The sequence below is a fragment of the Hylobates moloch genome, unplaced genomic scaffold (genome assembly GCF_009828535.3).
Source record: "Hylobates moloch isolate HMO894 unplaced genomic scaffold, HMol_V3 SCAFFOLD_8, whole genome shotgun sequence".
Lineage (NCBI taxonomy): Eukaryota > Metazoa > Chordata > Mammalia > Primates > Hylobatidae > Hylobates > Hylobates moloch.
Genome location: NW_026652283.1, coordinates 89,032,666 through 89,052,615, shown reverse-complemented (window position 1 = coordinate 89,052,615; position 19,950 = coordinate 89,032,666). Strand labels below are relative to the sequence as shown.

The 19,950-nt window shown below is 43.2% G+C and overlaps 1 protein-coding gene and 1 non-coding gene across 4 annotated transcripts in view; both read left to right on the top strand.

Moving 5' to 3' along the window:
* MYRIP (myosin VIIA and Rab interacting protein) overlaps nucleotides 1-19,950 on the top strand; it is a 475,698-nt gene that overhangs the window by 421,854 nt on the left and 33,894 nt on the right. For 2 of the 3 annotated variants that reach the window (XM_032161998.2, XM_032161999.2), the window contains one exon: nucleotides 12,051-12,245. The exons of the other annotated variant lie outside the window; for it this stretch is intronic. In XM_032161998.2, coding sequence (XP_032017889.1) covers nucleotides 12,051-12,245 — 195 coding nt within the window. The remainder of the gene's footprint in view (nucleotides 1-12,050; nucleotides 12,246-19,950) is intronic. 3 annotated transcript variants of the gene reach the window in all.
* LOC116474007 (small nucleolar RNA SNORA64/SNORA10 family) lies at nucleotides 16,800-16,933 on the top strand. The gene has a single exon (XR_004249551.1). It is a non-coding gene; the product is annotated as a small nucleolar RNA SNORA64/SNORA10 family (small nucleolar RNA).

Genomic DNA, 19,950 nt, shown 5'->3' with positions numbered 1-19,950 from the left:
GTAGGGAAACGACAACCTGAATACCCAACAATAAGGGATTCTTGGAGATATGGGGAGATGGGGTTCAGATAACAGATGGGGCATAGGCATTGGAACAGCAAAGATAGATTGGTCCAGATACAAGTGATACAGGGCAGGTGAGCCCCAAAATTAGGGCTTAACCCAAGAGGGTTCTTGGCTTTGCCCAGGAAAGAATTCAAGGGTGAGTGGAGGATGCTAAACAGAAACTATAATTGAAGCGGCAGTGTATAGCAGCAGCAGAGGTACTGCTCCTTACACAGCAGGGCTACCCCATAGGCAGTGTGCCCAGAGCAGCAGCTCAGAGGCACTTCTGCAGTCATATTTACATAAATATAGTAATTATACTTTTAATTACATGTAAGTTAAGGGGCAGTTTATGAAGAAATTTATAAGATGAAGGTGGCAACTTGTCAGGTTGTTGCTATGAAAAGGGGTGGTAACCTCCAGGTGTTGCCATGGCAGTGGTAAACTGACATAGCACACTGGTGGGGTGTCTTATGGAAAGCTGCTTCTATCCTGGCCCTGTTTTAACTAGTCCTCAATTTGGTCCAGTGTCTAAGCCCAGCCTCCAGAGTTGAGTCCCACCTCCTACCTCACAATTAAGTGGGTAAATTTCATGTCAGGAAGTTGAGGAGATTTTGTTTTATGTTCCATATGTTTATAACCTCTCTGTCCCCCTACCCCCCACCTCTCTCCCCATCTGTCTTTCTGAGGCAAATGTGTCTTCTGAAAGTGAGGGGATAGTGGAATTGGAGGTTCAACATTGTAGAGAGGGTTTAAAATAGCTACTGCATCAAATGCAAAAACAATGTGGAGAAATACTGAAATTCCCAGGCAGCACTGAAAGCATAGATAAGGTCAGATCATGAACATTTACCTGATGTATAAAGAACCTGTACAAGAATATAGCAATCTTGAACACAGTTAAATGCAAAATAAAAAATCCATTTTATTCAAAGAAAATATTCCTACCAGATCTATTCATAAATCTACATCATTTGGCATAATTACACAGTATGGTTCAAGTGGTTCTGAAATTTACGGTGGAACTTCCCATTTCAGAAGTTTGTAGCTTAGCCATTAATCTTCCCTGAACTAAAATCTACATATGAATTTCAAACCATTGAGGGGATGGGGCATAGAATGGAAACTAACTCCATCCATAATAAGAGCAAAAAATGTGAAGTTAAAACTTTAAAAGTCAAAACTGCAGATCTCCAAGAAATCTAGCAGTTCACTGGAAGAAAGATGGTGTAAAGATGAATTCTTCCAAAATTAGGTTAGAGGTTTAATGCAATGCAAATCAAAATCTGAACCAGACATCTTTTAACTTTTCAAAAAGAGTCTAAAATCGAAACCATCTGATAGAATAAATAATCAAAAATAGTTTAGAAATGTTTAGAAAAAATAAAAGAGGCGTGAAGAGGATCCATTTATTAAGATATTACTCATATGTTTTAAAGGTACAGTAATTAAATTTGTGAGCTACTAATACAAGATATAACAGAATAGTCCAGAAGAACAGCCTAAAATATATTAAATTTAACTCACCATTAATCTCACGATTCCCACTCACTTTCCACACTAGGTCAAAAAAAGACAGCTATTTAATAAATGGTGTTTGGACAATTGTTAGCTTGTTCTTTTGGGAGGGGGAATAGGGATGTAAGAAAAGACAGGTTCTTAATTTTCACCCCAATGAAGGTATGAATGGACCCTCCTGGTTTGCAGGCCCAGCAATAGATAAGAGACAATATTTAAAAGGAGACAGAGAGATGTTGAACTTCTCTTGTGAGAGGTGGTAGCCCAGGCTCTGGAGTTTGAATCCCTGCTCATTCCCCACTTCTTCAACAATTATTGAGCTGTTCAAGGGGGTGCAATGCAGTATGGATAAGAGAAAAAAGCTCCATGCGCTCGTGGAACTTACCTTCTGTTGGAGGAGACAGTGGTAAACATGTAGACACATGAAGGGGAAGATGCACAATAGTGATAAGTGCTAAGAAGATGACGTAGGGCAGAGGGCAGAGTCCTGGATAGTCATGAACTCTCTGACCAAGGGTCTTGAACTGAGACCCAAATGGCAAGCAGGAAAAAGATCTAAAGGAAGGGCTTTCCAGGCAGAGGAACACATGCAAGTCCCTAAGGTGGAGATGACCTTGACAAGTCCAAGGGACAGATAGAGCCAAGGTGGCTGGAGCAATGTGGCCAAGGGAAAAGTGGCAAGAGAGGTGAGGGCAGGGGCTAGAGCAAGCAGAGCCAGGTGGGCCATGCAGAAAGCTTCGGTTTATATTCTGGTGAGGTAGAAAGCACCTGGAAAGGTTGAAGTGGACAAGTGACAAGCAGGACCTTACATTATGAAGATCACCCCGGCTGCCATGTACCACCTTCTTTCCAAGCAAATGTGGAAAGTGATTTCAGGTCTCACTGGACTTCTTCAGAGCCAAGCACATGCCCTGATTACCACCAGTCATTAGAAATGTTTCCAATCAATATTAGGAACTATTGTCTGAGGAACAGTCAGTATAAAAAAGCAAAAAAAAAAAAAAAAAAAAAGATCAATGGCTATGATTACCTCTTAGGCCAAGAAAGGAACTCCTCCTGCCTGCTTTACACCTGCCAGAGTAGGTTTGGTCAAAGGTGATGGCCCCATTTCTCCTCTTTATTTCCCTTGCCAGGCTCTGATATGGCCAACATCAGACAATAGTAGATACCATCAAAGAAGAACAAGAAGATGACCTCAGGGAAACATAGAGATCATTGGAACTAAACTACAAATAATATACTTTTAAAATTTATTTTTTAGTCACCATGAAAAAAGGAAAATATTTCTTTTATAGATGGCCTTGGCCATCAAGACCTGGATGACTTAAGAACCCAAACCTTCCTAGAGGTCAGTTCTCCTCTAATCTCTGTTATGTGTAAATGTTTCAGTGCATTACATATGCTAATTTATTAAGTTCATGTTCCAATTTCTTTCCACAGTTCTGTGCCACCCTCTTGCATCAAGTCACTCTTCAGGGACATGAGTCTGTTCATGGAGAATGTATTTTGACGGGTTTTAGCGGCATTGCCGGAGTGCCTTATGTTTCACGAGAACTGAAATATATTAGCATTGAATTTTTCTAGCAGATTCCTGTCAAATATTTAGAAGGACATATGGAGTTTCTTTCTTACCACTGAAAAGGAGAAAAATACATGAAATCAAGGCATTTGGACAAACTTTCTTGCTTGCTCTGGTAGTTTGATGGAAGCGTTTCATAAAGCCAAGACAGCATCTGTAATACGAGACAGAGGAGTGATGAGCAGACTGGGAGTCTGGATTCCACTTGGAACAGGTTTTCTTATAGAGCACATCCTTTCTCACTTGTGGTCATTGGCAGCTCAGTTCTAGGTGGGCTCTGGAAGCCTTAGAATGGGCACTTGTGCTAGACAGATCTCCAGCTCTGTGGTGTGGCTTGGTCTTTGGCTTTCCAAATCAATGCACTTATTCTGGTTGGTGTCAGTTGGTAGAGGCTGCAGAATGACCTGAGGACTCGCTGTCATTAGACCCCTCTCTTCCTGACCTGTTGTTCACTGGTCTGATTGCACACTCAGATTCTGTTTCACCATCACTTCCCACAGTCCACTGGGTCCAGGAAATTATGCACATGGAAGAAGTGCTGGTGTGACAAGTGGGGAGGAGCATGGGTTTGGGAAACCACCATCCGGGCTCAAGTCCTAGCTCTGCATCTTCTTCACTGAGCCACAGTTTCCTTGTCTCTAAAGATGGGATTAAAATATCAACCATGTCAGGTTGCTGTCAGAGTTGAATAAAATAATGAGAAGCCTAGAGTCAACCTGGCACAGGATGGACCCACATTAACTATGAGGTGCTTCCCTCCTTGCTTCTTCTCTTCCCTCCCCAAAGAGTCTCTCGGGAGCAACATTTAGCATGGGGAGAAGGCATGGCCACATACTTATTTTATGCAACTTGAACTGCTAAAAGGTCTTTCACCTCTCCCTGTAATTTCTCTCTTTACCCCTTTGTGCTCAAACATGTCTTTAGATGACCCCTGTTAACGTTTCCTGTTACCTGGATGTCCACTGTCCCTAATAGTTCCCCCTAAGGAACATTCGTAAGTCACACCACTGAAAGGAGGACTGGAGGGCCCCATACTGTCACCAACTTCTTGATTGTACTACAGCCAATTATGAAGACTGTATGTAGCCCTTCAACCCTCCCCTCAGGAAACTTGACACCAAAAATAATGAATTTAAAAAGAAAAACTGAACAAATGACTCAGGTGCTATTCCACTTGGGCATTTGGTAATCACCCACTTTCATGATGTGTGAGAAAAAGAGCTCTGAAATGTTATATTTTTCTTTATTTCAATAACCTAGTGAACCCTTTCTTCCCTCCTGGTATTTAAATCTTTAATGCATCAGTTTCTTCCAGATCACCCAGCTGGAAAACACAGCAGCACCTTACCAGCTCCCTCTTCTTCACTGCAGCCACCATGTTCTCTCAGCTGTTTCCAGAATATTGCACCTTATATGCTTTTATCTCTACTATGGCTGCCCCACCTCAGGTCCTTGTGACCTTTGATTGGAGCTGCAGTTACTCTTTCCTACACTTACTTTCTGCCTCCAGTTCTCCCCAGCCCTCAATCTGTTCTTCGTGTGGCAGTCAGAATTACCTTTCTGAAGCACAGGTCTCTCCTGCCAGCATGTTAAAAGCCTGGGCTTTAAAACCAGGCAGACCCAAATACAAATCCCGGCTGCTTCAAGGAAAACCTCGTCACCTCTCTTAAGCCTCAGTTCCTCATCTATCAGATGGAGTGATCATAGTATCTTCATCCTAGGGTGGTGAGGAGGGTTAAATGAGGCAAGGCAAATGATGCACTTATCCCAGAGCCTGGCACACAGTGCTCAGTGAGTTACTGTTAACAGCAGCAGCAAGAACCTGCAGTGGCACCTCGTTGCCAGCAGTACAAACCCCAGACTCCTGAGGCTGGCATTCGGGGCACTGTAAGACCTCCTCCCTGCCTCCCTTTTCCTACCTGTCTCCCACAGCCTGCCCTGGGCTGCAGTGCCATTGACTCAGCAGCTTTCTTGTGCTTCCAAACCTTACCCCAAAGTAATGTGCTAGCAGGACCCGGTTGTTGCCTCTGCAGGTCCGCAGCCTGTTGCTCACAGTGCAGGACAGGTCTTACCTTCTGCTACCTGCTGTTGTCTCCTTACTGCTTCCCCCTCTGCTCTCTGAGGGTAGGGACCATGGATTACTTGTTTCTGCATCCCCTGCAGGGCCCAATGCAGTGCCTTGGCATACAGTGGATGCTTCCAGAAGGAATTAAATTAGTGATGGGAGGGAATCATTGATGATGTTTGAGGGCCTGGTTTTTTCAGGGTCCCCTCGAGGCCATGACATACCTTGTTTTCATTGCATATCAGTGTGTATGGTTCGGTCTGCTCCCGGTAAAGGGAAAACAACAGAATGAAAAACCGGGAAACAACAGAATGATGGAAATGAACATCTCTCTCTCTCCTCTGTCTCTCTCTCTCTCCCCCTCTCTCCCTCCCTCTGTGTGTGTGTGTGCACCAGTGTTAGATTGCTTACTCTGATTTCTTGGACTATTCTGTATTCTGATATTATTACTCCCTTTTTGGTGGTATGATCCCATCTTTATGAAATTGTAGTGGTAGGCAATAATAGATTATAGTGGCTTTTTTCTTTTTAAAATATTATTTGGCAAAAGAAAAAACAAGAAACAAAGAGCAGCAAAATTTAACCTTTTGGAATAATGGTAAAAGGCACTCTTTGAAATATGAAATAGTCAAAGAAAAATGTTTCAAGACTGCAGTACATAATGAGAGGCAGCTAAACCACCAGGCACTCACCAGCAGTGTACCCACCTCCAGCCAGGAAGTGAGCCTGCAGAGCAGGTGGGAGGTGCTTGAGGAGAGGCACACAACTCTGGACCCAGACACTGGGTGGACACCTGACACATGCCTTCTAATTTAATCTTCTTGAAAACTTCTTGAGCTAGATCTTATATCCATTTTACAATGGAGGTGCATAGGGGTTAAGTATTTGCCCAAAGTCACACAGACAATGTAAGCTGAATTTCCCTGGCCTTATGGGCCTGTATGTGCAAATGAGGAGGTTTCATTAGGATCAGTCCACAGTAGGAGACCACAGCACCCCCGATTGTCTCCCTCTGTTATTTTGGGGAGTCTTGGAGGAGGGATCTGCCATGTATTCATGAACAGCCCTCTTGGAGGTGCCCACTCAGGGCCCCCATGGATGTCTGGAGCTGACAGAGCCCTGAGGGACAGACCTCACCAGGCCGCAGCTGCCCAGCCACCATGGGAGCCGAGTCCTGCCCAGGTGCCTTTTCACAGAGGGGCTCCAGATCAGCGAGACAAGGACCACTGTGTGGCTTTGCTGGGACCAGGCACTTGTGCATTTATGGGCCCTTTCTTCCATAAAACATATTTAAAAATAATATTTTACAACTGTATTGGTAGAAATATACTAATATTATATATTAAAACATGTTCCTGGTGCAAAGATTCATTTTTTTCTTATAGTTTTAAAAGAAATTAAAATATTTTCATGGGCCCCTAAAGGAATGATGGGCCCTAGGCCAGGTGCCTGCTATCCCTAAAGGGTAAGGAGGCCCTTCACAAGACCCTAAAGTGGCAGTCCCCTCGCCACTGCCCCTGTTTCTTGGCTGACCATGAACCTGGATCATACTGTATGCTTCCCTAGCTCTCTAAAGTGTGAGTACCAGTGTCCCTTCAGCTTCTGCCTGTTTTGCCTTTTTGCTCTTGTTCTTGTTATAGGTGTCGGAACAGCCCAAGGTGGAGCTAGGAAAATCTCTCTTCTGCTCCAGGCACATGTACACATCCTTTCATCCTCAAAGCCTTTCTGCCCACCTTATATTATATCAAGACTTATATCACACACAGGCCAGCTCATCACACACAGCCAGAAGCTGACTTTCTGAACCCAGCTGAGACAGACACGCAGACACACATGCTCCAGGGTCAAGCTGGGGCTGGAATCCCCCCTCTTTAATTCCAAAGTGGTCTCTCTCCACGAAGCCAGACATCCGATTATTAGAACACACTCTTGCTGCTCACACATTCACAAGAGTAAGATATTCTGGTAAAGAGCATTCCTGATTATTCCAGCTTGAAATGAATTTGCAATTTTCTGTGCAACACAAAGCTTAGAAATGAATGACGACACTGGGAAAATCTCAGGAGAATTTACAAAGATTGCTAACGAGCAGATATAGCTACTGTTCAGAATGAAAATATTTTCTCCTTTAGAATTCTACAGGCTCAGCTCTCCCCTGGCAACACCTTGCATTCTCCATGTCTTTGAAAAACAGTTGATAGGGAAGAGTACATAGAGTAGAAATTTGTTTATAGCAACACATTTTTATATGGAGAAAAAGCATATAAACACAAGACAGAGAGATTGCTAAGGTAAAATGTATTTGGGTCCTAAGACAAAAAAAATACAAGTCTTACTCTGCATACAGTCCCTAGAGGAAAGAAACAATACAATTGAGATGAATTGCGCAGGGCACGAGTTGGTCATCTTTATTGGGACCACTGAAATGGCTACTGAGGCAGGGCTGCAACCTTGGCATGGTAAATGACTGTCATAAAGGCCTGCTTCAGCACTGGGTCATTTGTGAGTTGGGCTGGGAGCTTGCCTTCACGGAGGTTGACAGTAGTTTTGCTACCTCGTTAATGAGCAATTGAGGAAACTCCATCTCAGGCTGAGAGGAGTCAGATCTTACCTTCCTGTTCCTCTGTCTTCGTGGCTCTGTGGTGGGCTTGCAACACCAGTGTGCTTCTTCTCACCTTCTGTGCCCCAAGTGGTGGACTGTTTCAGCTCTGGTGGTTGTGAAGCTGACGTTATAGATTTGGTGTTCTGCATGGGGCTGTGACACAGACTGAACCCTAGAAGTGGACACTTGGGCTCTCAGAGGTGAGCATCAGTCAGCAGGACACCAAGAGCATGGCTACCTCAGAGCACAGATACACATCCTATGGTGGGTCAACAGCTCAAAGTTCAACACATGCTACCTGCACTAAGGCATATTGGCATACACTTGGCATTTTAAAAAAAGAGAATTGTGCATGTATCTGGCATCTAATAAATGTGTTATTTAATTTGTATTTCTTTCCTCACTAGAAGGTTGAATTTTGTTATGGGCTTACCAGCCATTTTCATTCCATCGTCTGGGTCCCTTAGCTGCAAGTGTCTTGAGACTCATCTTCCTGTTCTGCAAAGCCTCCTATTGTGTCAGCTGACTCTCTCCATGCTTTCACTTCTCCCTCATTTGCTACCATAAAACCCATATTTGATTTCCCTTATGATTACTATCTGGAGAAAGTCAGCTACCACAATGGCATGCTCTGTCTGGGCTCTCAACTCGTGCTTTGTGCCATTCAGCTCATCCCTCTGGGGCTGTAAGCAATAGAAATAGGTAGGATCCTTTAGCTTTTCATTGCTCCCACACACAGGGCTCCCCGTCAGCCACCTCTGAATCTCCACCAGCTTTTCATCTGATCAAACCCCCATCCAGTGCTAAATATAAGTTTTTTAACATAGTTTTAGGAGGTGCTTTTCACTTTTCTCTAGACTGGACAGGGAACAGGACATTTACATTACAAGTCAGTGTTAGCCCTGTAGGAAAGCTGATCTTTCACTGACCAGTGAGCACAGTAAGGAACAGGGAGGTTAGGTGCCCTGCCCCTGGCATATAGCTATTGAAATCCAAGTTATCTCAACTTCCAGTAGGTGCATGGTCCACACCCATCCCTAGGTCCAAGCAAACAGCCCATTCCTAAGGAACAGACAAGAAACACTTGATTCCCTACAGGTGGGAAATTGCTGTGGATTCCAGTTTGCCTTTCCCAGTGAAAAGCAAAATGGGGACACCAACCAATGAAGAAATCTTGTCCAGTTTTCACGTAATTTTTGTTCAGTCACTTTTTTTTTTTTTTTTAGATGGAATTTTGCTCTTGTTGCCCAGGCTGGAGTGCAATGGCGGGTCTCAGCTCACTGCAACTTCCACTTCCCAGGTTCAAGCAATTCTTCTGCTGCAGCCACCTAAGTAGCTGGGATTACACGTGCCCGCCGCCACACCTGGCTAATTTTTGCATTTTTAGTAGCGACAGGGTTTCACCATGTTGGCCAGGCTGGTCTCAAACTCCTGACCTCAGGTGATCCACCCGCCTTGGCCTTCCAAAGTGCTGGGATTACAGGCATGAGCCACCATGCCCGGCCCGTTCAGTCACTTCTGCCAGCTGGAAGCTGGTTCCCTTCTGAAATGGTCCGGGTCTTTAAGCAGACCTCAGGTGTTCCAGGTGAAGCTGTGGTGCTCTCCTCAGACCAGCTGCCTGGGACTCCTCACTCTGACTTAAGGGAAAATGCAAATGCCTTCAGGGGCCAAGACAGTAAGTCAACGTGACAAGTGGATGGGGTAGGGCCAAAGGCATGCTTGAGGGCAGGAACTACATCTCTCTTGTTCACTGCTTTATCCCAGCACCTGGAACAGAGCTGGCATACCATAGGGTCCCAATAAAAATGTAGATTGAACCGTGGGGAGTGTAGAGAACTGGGAAGTGCATATCTCATGGGAGGTATTCTAGGCCAAAAAGCATGGGTAATATTTGCCTTTGAGCTTGCAACTCTCATGACTGAATAAACAAGGCTGTTTACAGATGGAATAAAACAATGATGGTCAAACAGTATTGATGGCCAACTTACCCTTTTGATTGTATGTTCAGTTGGAGTCAGAATACAGATCACTCTTTCTTTTTAAGCATCTCTTAAGTCCTTTCCATTAATACCTTGGACCTTTAATGCCATGTGCTGTTTGGAAATTTGTGTAAATTTTTACTTTCCCTTCCCTCATGCTATGGTCTAACTTTTTTTTCTGAATCCCTTGGTCATATGTGTTTCTTTTCAAAAGATCTACAAAGGCACTGTGTCTACCAAATAAGGGGCAATCTTTCTAAATACATTTTATTCCTAATAAAAGGGTAACAAATCCGCTTTCATGCATACAATGTTGCCCTTTCTAAAACAGACTTAAGTAGTGGTAGCTGGTTCTTGCCAAAATTATTTTGAGCCCAGTTTGTCTCCAAAATCTGCCACATCAAGCTACAGCGTCCTGAAAAGTGGGGGACATCCTCTGCACATTTTTCTTAAGGTGAAGAGTTGGCTCTGGCTGTTCTCTTGGACATTGCCCTTATTCTAGTGGGTCTACATCACCTTCCCTCTATCTCATTCCCCTGGGACCCCAGACTCTACCTTTTTGGTATGTAGCAAAGCCCCCTGAACCAACAGAAACATGGCTATTGGGTCAGTCAAGCAGCTATTGTGGAACAGACAGGCTAAGGCTAAAGAGGAGCCTTCTGACACATATGTCCTCACCCCAGAATAGCTTGACAGGTGTGAGACCATGTGCCTCAGTGTAGAAGCCCAGAGTCAGTTTCTGGACTGCAGACTCAGCCACTAATTTGTCATTTAGCCCCTTTGCTTCTCTAGTGAAGTGGGAGGGCCATCAGAAACCTTCTCTAGTGAGACAAAACCTAAAATAGAATCCACTCAGAGGAACAAATTTTGCAAAATCAAGTCATAGCTATCATTAATATTTTGGTCAAGATTAAATGGGTCAGATAGGTACCTTAGAAAGGCATATCTTACCAAACATTTTACTGGTCACACGAAATATGCCTGTGAGCAGTATTCAACTTCTAATTTACAAATGATGTGATGAGATAAACAAAATTGTTTGTAGATGGAAACCATGACTGCCAAGCAACAGTGATCTCCAGCTTATTGCATGATGCTATATGTTCAGATGAACTAAAAAATGCAGATAATTCGTTGGGGTTGATGTGCCTCTGCTTCATTAATGACATTGGCCCAAATCCAGATTGATTGTAATTTTGAACCATGAACATAAAAGCTGGAAGTGACCTGTGTCAGTCAGGAATACGTTCAGCCACAGATAACAGAAAACCTGGCCAACAGTGGGTTCAACAGATAGGGGATCTTTTTTTCACATAACATGATATTCAGAGGCAGGTGATGACTCCCAGTGGTTCACCCAATCCAGTGCTCTCTGAGTCCAAGCTCCTTCAGTCTTTCTGCTCCATCTCACTTGGAGGTTTGGCATTCATCTTCAATTCTGTTGGCTCATAAGCTGCAAGTCTATGTTTAAGGCAGAAACAAGTGGGGAGGAAGAAAGGGGCATTAGATGCACCAATTCCCCTGATTAGGAAAACAAAAGCTTATCCAGAAACTCCACAGGCTTTCCCTGTGGACTCACTAGTCAAAACTGTGTCACATGACTACACCTAGCTGCAAGGGAAGCAGGAAAATTGAGTATTTTCCTGTTCACCCCTATGGTAGAAGAAAGCAAGAGAGAATGGGCTTGCAAATAGGTGTGTGAGCTAATATACCTTCTATCAAGAAACCACAGAGAAATTCTTTCTAGTACTCTCATTGTACAGATGACAAAAATGAGTTCCAGAAATGAGAAATAACTTGAGCAAGGTCCTGTAACTGGGTGAATTTAGAGCCTGAACTGGAGCCCATGTCTCTTAAATGCCAGTCCAGAAAGCTACCCACTGACCACACTTCAGTTTGAGACTGAAGTTTTGCAGATGAAGTAGAATATTATTCAGCAAATAAGGTCAGAGATACTAAACTACCAGCAGTGGGCAGAGGACAGACAGCTTCCACTCTAGCACTCCTTCCTCCTTCCCTCCCCAAGAATCTGAAATAATTTATTACGAGTCACAGAAACTAGGCAAAGTCAAATCAGGCCTCCCCTCAGTTCTCTTCTGCTGTGTCTAGTTTAATCTTCTCATTCTTCAGCACATTGGTGTTTGTGTGTGAAATTACAGAATCAACCTCATGATGATGAGTGTCATGATGACATAGAATTTCTGTGTCATTGTTAATGTGCTGTTCTTGTCTTCTGTCCCCTTCTGTTATTGGACCAAACAGAAGTTTTCTGCTGTTTCTCTCTGCAACATCTCCACAGAAGTCCTGAAAGTCATCAATGCCACAGAGGAGTTGATAGCAGGATCTACAGGGCCCTGGGAGTCCCCACAAGTCCCTCCTGACAGAGAGAAGGGGACGTTTCCTCGTGGGACAGACCAAGTGAGACTGGATGAGCAGCTGACTTCCCTGGAAGAAAATGTAAGAGGGTGTGGAGGTGCCCTGTCTAGGGTGAATGTATGTGAAGAAGAAGCTGACGAAATTGTAGCTTATCATGAAGAGTGCAAGGACACACACATACACACACACACCACTACCACCATAGCAAATACATTCTCAGGAAGGACCTTAGGTTGGATTCCCCAGAAGCAGACCCTAGATGAGGATTTGTGTGCATGTGACTTATTAGGGAATGCTCCCAAGGGAGGCTGGTAAGGGAATGGGGAAAGTAAGGGAAAGGGAAGAATCCAAGCAAGGACATGATCTTACACAAAGAGGAGCTTCAGCCTGATCCTGCAGGGAGCTCTGGAGTAGAAGTTGCATCTCAGAGTTGTCCTGACCTAAGGCAAAAAACTGGCCCGTCCTACAACCAGCAGGCACTTCGGTCTATTTGCATGCAGGCAGTGTCTCCAGCAGCCCAAAGGCAGTCCCCTGTATAGATATGGGCTGCTGGGAATAAAAGCACACTGAGGCTTAGTGGGCAGGGAGAAGAGTATAGAGAAACTGTAAAAGAGATCCAAGGGGATCCAGGTGTATTGCCAGTGCCACTACAGGGAATGAAGTGGTTGCCAAAAGAACTGAAGTTACTACAACTGGTCTCTGCTTCTCTGATTTAAGATACCAACACAATCTGGCCAGGTGCTGTGGCTCATGTCTGTAATCCCAGCACTTTGGGAGGCTGAGGCAGGCGGATCGCTTGAGATCGGGAGTTTCAGACCAGCCTGGCCAACATGGTGAAACCCCATCTCTATAAAAATACAAAAATTATCTGGGTGTCGTGGCAGGTGCCTGTAATCCGAGCTACTTGGGAGGCTCACCCAGGAGAATCGCTTGAACACAGGAGGCAAAGGTTGTAGTCAGCCAAGATGGTACCATTGTACTCCAGCCTGGGCAACAGAGCAAGACCCTGCCTCAAAAAAAAAAAAAAAAAAAGATACCAACACAATCATATGTAATTTATGTTTCTGATGAATCACCCAAGCCTCCTGCGCCATTAGCAACAAGAAGCCCACTATCTTTCTTCTGAGCCGATCACACTCCACTCCAAAATTGTCCAAGCACTCTGGGAACTGAGTAAGACTCTACTGCATTACCTTATGACCACATTTAGACCTCAGACTGCCATCGTTTCCCCCTCCCCGATTCCTATGCTCCCCAGTAAGGATGCTAACCAGCCATTGCTAGTGGATCTGCCAATCAAAAGGAAAATGCCTAACATCAACTATATTTAAAATTACATTTCTTCTTTGGAAATAAAACATGCAGCATAATGCTTGAAAAAAAGTACACAATAAATGTTGGCTGTTCTTATTAGTATTTGAAAGGCGTGTCATCAGCCAACTCCTAAAATTATCCCATGAAAATTCACTAAAGAATGGGTTGTTAAAAGTAGTTCCAACTTTAAAAACACACACTCTTAGCTCTTTCTCTCATCCTGGAACAAGTATGCATTTGCTGCTTTCAAGAGAAAGACACTTGAGAAAGAAAGGAAATAAAACAAGTCCCATTGGTGATTTTGCTTTATTGAAAAATCATCCATTTTTACTGAAGTGTAGGCAGAGTGGCCCAGAAGACTCATCTGCTTCATTCATCCCGTTTTTACTGGCTGCTGCTTCTGAGGACCCTGACTTGGGTAGCTGGGCTTTCCCTGGTGCCAAGTCCTTTTCTGTCTGAAGGAAGCCATGCCTCAGAGTCAGGGTCACAGGGAAAGGAGGTGAGATCTACCAGATGTCTGGAAAGGAGGAAGGGGATGAATGGGGAAGGTGCTCACAATCCATTTCAACATTTAGAAGGGTTAAAGACTATCAGCCAAGTCAGCTGGTTCCCTGTGGAAACTTGTACATCTCTGAAGGCAAAATCAATGTACTGGATGGAGGAGAAGACAGTGCTTACATTTACCTTCCTTCAGATTCAATTCCATTTAGTTTGTACTCCTAAAAGGTATTCGCATATATAATTATAGTCATGTGCTGCATAATAAGGTTTTGGTCAATGGCGAATCACATATACAACAGTGGTGGTCTCATAAGATTATAATGCTTTATTTTTACTGTACCTTTTCTATGTTTAGATACACAAATAATTACCATTGTGTTACAATTGCCTGCAGTATTCAGTACAGTATTCAGTACAGTGCTGTAGCCTAGGAGCAATTGGCTAGGTGTGTAGTAGGTTATACCATCTAGGTTTGCATAAGTACACTCTATGATGTTCACACAATTTTGTATTTCTAATAATATAGCCTCATTATTTAGCAAAGCATGACTAGGTTTAGGTTAAAGGACTTTGTAATTTCCCCCTTCCATTCAAAGAGAAGAAAAAATTCTTGGCTGTCAAGTAAGAGGCACCTGGCCTGGAGGAGGGGTGGGTGTGACTGATGACTTTGGAATTCAGGAGAGCTCTCACTGCCCCTTGAGGAGTTGTGTGTTTGGTTTGGCCTAACAGGTATATTTGCTAGTAATGGATTTTTCAGTCCTCCTGTTTTGTGATGAAAGAAACAGCGTAATAAATTCTTACAGGTAAATATTCATGATCACTGAGTATTTCAGGAAATAGCTGATGATAAGAATTTTCCAATACTCCAGACCAAGGGTGACACTGAGAAATTTGGACTACTCAAGCTGTAGTAACCATCATCAGTTGGCATGGCCCTAGTCATGAAGTTGATATCAAGTTAGGTGATGCCAACTCCTGCAGAGTCAACTGTGCTTTTGAGGTGCTGTAATGAACGCTGTTCCCAGAAATCAGGAATTGTTATTGGAGAATTTTTTTTTTAAGTAGAAATGGGGTCTTGCTATGTTGCCCAGACTGGTCTCAAACTCCTGGCCTCAAGTGTTCCTCCTGCCTTGGCCTCCCACAGGGCTGGGATTACAGACATGAGCCATTGTGCCCAGCCTGAAGTATTTTTTGATAAAAATTGAAACAACAAGAAATAACAATTTTTAAAATGCAGGCTGGGTGTGGTGGCTCACGCCTGTAATCCCAGCACTTTGGGAGGCCAAGATGGGAGGATCGCTTGAGGCCAGGAGTTTGAGGCCAGCCTGGTCAATATGGTGAGATCCCATCTCTATGAATAAAATTATATATATATGCATGCTTGTTTCACTTTAAAAGTTGAAGACTCTCTCCCTTTGGGCTCCCATAAAACCTATGCATGTATCTGTCTGATGACTTTTCACACTTTCCATCTTTTCTGTTCACTCATCCATCTCCCATTAGGCTGGCACTATTGACATTTGGATTAGGTAATTATCTGTGTGGGGGCTGTCCTGTGCACAGGATACTTGGCAGCATCCCTGGTCTCTACCCACTAGCTGCCAGCAGCAGCACCCTCCCAGTATGACAGTCAAAAATATCTCTAGACATTGTCAAATGTTAGGGGTTTCGGGCAGGGCAAAATCACCCCCAGACTGGGAACGAGATATATAAATACCTGCAGAACAGGGTTTACCACCTTTTATTTCTGTAGCCTAGCCCCAGTCCACCACCCAGAGCCTGACACAGAGGAAGCACTTAGTGAATGTTTAGCTGATGTATGACTACACCAGAGGAATGAAGCCCCTTTTAAAAAGAACTGCTTGACTTCTCATGCACAGGGTCTCTTGTTCTTTCAATGTGTCTCTAACATAGCTGAGTCCTGAAATGGCCCTGATCCTGGGCACACAGAATTGAAAAGGTTAAAGACACGGTTCACTAGCAAACAAATGTATTTTTTACAAAGTATGGTATCAAAAAAACAGTGTGTGAAATATCTGGTTTAAATGACAATGGTCAGTTCTCATAGCACACTTAAAACAAAGATATCCTGCCCTTTTATTTTTACCTCCAAGGAGCATGTTGAAAAGAATGCAATGGCCTTATTGGAGTTTTCATCTTGTAAGATCCTTTAATTGTAAGTTATGTTTTTTTTTTCCTTTGGGTTCATTAACAGTTTCTATTTAAAATACATCCACTGACAGACTGAAGATGTCAGAAGCCCCAGCAGGGACCATGGCTGGAAGGCCCAGTCTGTAGGTGACTGCTCCCCTCTTCTGTACCTCTCATGCCTCTCCTGTTCCCAAAGAGTTAACTGCCTTCTTCCTCCTCCTTCCCTTCCCCCATCCTTCGGCTTTTTAAATTTCACCTCAGAAGAAACCCCATCTATATTCTTTTGAATTTGTGGGCTTTTGAGTCAGGGAAGGGATGACTCTTCTTCATCTCTTTAATTCAACAGATCACAGAGCCTTGGGCACGTTGCCTGGCTCTGCTGCTCCCGGATGGAATTCAGCTGAGCAGTGGGAGAAGCCAGGGTCGTTCTTAAACTGTCCTCTGGGCGCAGCTGATCTCATTAAATCATGGCTTTTGTTGGTCTGCAGAATAAAGAACAGTCCTGCACTCCTCCACTGTTCTCCTTTGTGCTGGGGAACCTAGGGACTGTCAGAAATAGAAACGGTGACACTATTCTCACCTCCTGAACATTGGTTACCGCAGGACAGGACTCAGAGGGGAACAAAAGAACATTTGGTTGAGAATGTTCACCTTTAAAAATACTTCTGAAGACTCCCAGCTCTGCCCAGTTACACTAGGCTTTGCCTGTGTGGCTTTTGTAATGGGGAGGGAGAGAAAGGATCTCCCCAGGACCTCAGATTGGCTTTACTGTGGCATCTCTTTCCTTGAGGGACACAACAGGTCCTGAGCAAAACGGGAAAAAAGGAAAAAAAAAATACTTCTGAAGGTTTCAGAGCTACATAAGATAAAGAAACATTAGCATTTATATATCCAATCTCCTGTTTTCACAAACTGCCTTAACCCCCTTAATTAGCAGAGGGCATGGGTATTTGAGAATTATCTTGTCTCTCAGCTTTGACACTCCTCACCTGCTATCTGGCATTAGTGTTGTGAAATCAGCTCTGGTCTCCCCTAAAGGCAGAAACAAACTAGGACTAATCCCATCCTCCACAGCAGCACCCAGTGGCAGCTCAGTTCCTTGGGCTGAATGCCTTGGTCTCTAGGTATTTTAAACTCTTGCTATGAAGAGTTCCGCTGTACCTGTTGGGGTCTGGCTGGAAGAGGAGAGTTTCATGAAAGGGGCTGTTAACTCAGGTGTGGGCAAGGTTAAAGGATGCTGAGGGTGGAATAATAGCAATAAAAGGAAGCTGTTACCAGCCCTAGACAGTGGTATCTCCACTGGCCAAACCCATCCCAGACAGCCAGGAAGCCCTGGTGATGAAGTCCAAATAGGTCGGCTTCCCAGGGAACAGGGCAGGACAAAGAAGGATAGAAAATGGACCTAGAAGGTCAACAGAGAACGACTAGCATAAGCATTCTCAGACCCGTGGTGTGAACAGTAGGACTGCCATCTTGAGGATGTATGCAGGGTTGTAAGTAACCCATAATCCCCAGCCTCAGAGGGAGCGGAGGGCAAACCCAACTTCCCTTTTAGCTCCGCCCCACATTGCCCATGGAGTATACATGGGCAGCAGACACAGTAGACCTGCACTACAGGGAGCCCAGCTCTGCCACTGAATCCAGGTCCATGCAGAGGATGTTGGTCCTCTTTCTCAAAGTTCTCCTACAACCCTCACAGCACAAAAGAGCATATAGCACTAGAACTTGCGGAGATGATCGTGGTTACTCAGGTGGTTCTCTGCCCTCAGAGAGCAAGGAAAGAAATATATTGGTCCCCTAAAGTATAATTCCTGGAAGCCAAATCCAACAAGATGCTCTAAGGTCAAATAAGTCTGGGAAGCTTGCATACTCTTTCTAGGAAAATTGAGATCCACATTAGTACATTAAAGCCTCTGAGAAGACCTGCAGTAAAGAAATCTGTTTAACACTCTTTATTCTAGAGAATTTAATCACAAATAGGTGTTTCATTAAAGAAACACCTATTCTTATGCCTTGAACCACTTTGAGAAAGCCTTGTTGAACCAAGAGCCAGTGAATGCAATCATAGGCACCAATGACTAGAATTTGAAGGGGTCATAGATTACTCAGACATGGTAACCATAGTTCTCACTAAAAGTGGACCTTAACTTGCCAAGCAAGTCCAAGTGAACATTTTTCAAATGGGTTATGTTTTATAAAGCTAGAATAATATTTTCAACATATAGCATGTTACCTTTTGTTATTTCAAGCCAGCAACAGAGCCAATATCATATCCGTCTATAACCATAGTAACTCTAGTACCTTTATGTTAAAATCTGAAATGCAAAATGTTATAACATTCCAACTGAGATTATCACAGCATCATAGGGCAAAGAGGATAAAGGCAAGGGAACTAGCTTCAGCCCTTCTGAGATCACTTCTAGGCTCCACCAGTCCCCAGCTGTGAGACCTCAAAAAGTCACTAAACCTTCCTAGAACATAAAAATTCTCATCTTGAACATAGTGATTATAATAGTCTCTACCTCAAGGGTTGCTATGAGCATATATAAGTCACATAAAATCCTTGGCTTAGCCACTGGCTCAATAAATTAATGCTGTCATCATCATCATCATCATCATCCCCATCATCATCATTATCCTCCTCCAGTCCTTTAGGCACCATCACTTTCGCTGTAAATTCCTGTTCAGCCAGTATCAGTGCCAAACCACTAAATCTCTTCTGCCTCCTGGTGCCAGGAAAGTAGGCTTTTAGTGAACACAGAGTAAAACATGAACATTCTGGCCTTGTGAGGGCTTGGAGCTTTTTCATCTTGCTTTGTCTTGGCAGAAAAAAAAAAAAAAAAAGGAAGATTAGTGAATGAACACGTGGAAGATGTAAATAGCAATCGGGTTGAAGCACATCCCAGGGTGTGATGACATTGAGTTTTGCATGTTTCTGCTAAAATCAAGGTTCCAAGACCTTAGTTATGTCAAGTTATGTTTAACCATTGCCATGCTTAAATTATTTCATTTCACTTAAATAACTCCAAATGTTGTTTCATTGTGTAAAACTGTAGATTTATATTTTAAATTATCTTATTAAAATAAATTTACTTTTTTGGTGTAGATAGGGAAAAGTATTAAAAAAGTATGATAAACTTCAAACCTCTCTCTCTGTTGCTCCCCCTTTTCCCCACCCCCAATTATTTTTTTACCCACTAAAGGGAAGTTTTTCAATTTGAGAAATTTGGGGATACATTATTTGAATAATTTCTTCACTCAAATACCTTTGAAATACTTATCATTTCTTTCATTTGACAATAATCATTTCTTGCTTTAAAAACAAAAATAAATGGCTAAGATTAAATTGTGAAGATCTCTTAGAAACAGAATTTCTCTGTATGAAACAGAATTACATATTCAGCATATAATAAAGAAATATAAAACAAAAGATAAACTGAAGTGTGGCAATTCCCATCAGACATTTGATTCATGGCCCCTGTATGACTGTGAATCATTTGATGTGACATCTTCTGTACCAGTCACTGCTGAAAGCTCCCACAGCCCAGGTAATTATGCCTATGATGATGCACAAATTTGCTTTCATCAAACCTGTACCTGCCTTTGCTCCACCTTGAAATGTTTTGTAAAATTGCCAGTTTTAAAACAGATGAGTGAATCATGCCAAGGAATTGACAGAGTGGGAACATCTCAGGCTTCTTTCCCTCACCAACACAGCATCACTAAGTGTAAAAAAAAAAAAAAAAAAAAAAAAAAAAGTGCATGACTAGTGTACCTGAGCTCTTGACTCATCTTCAACTCTGCTATAGCTTTAACTCAA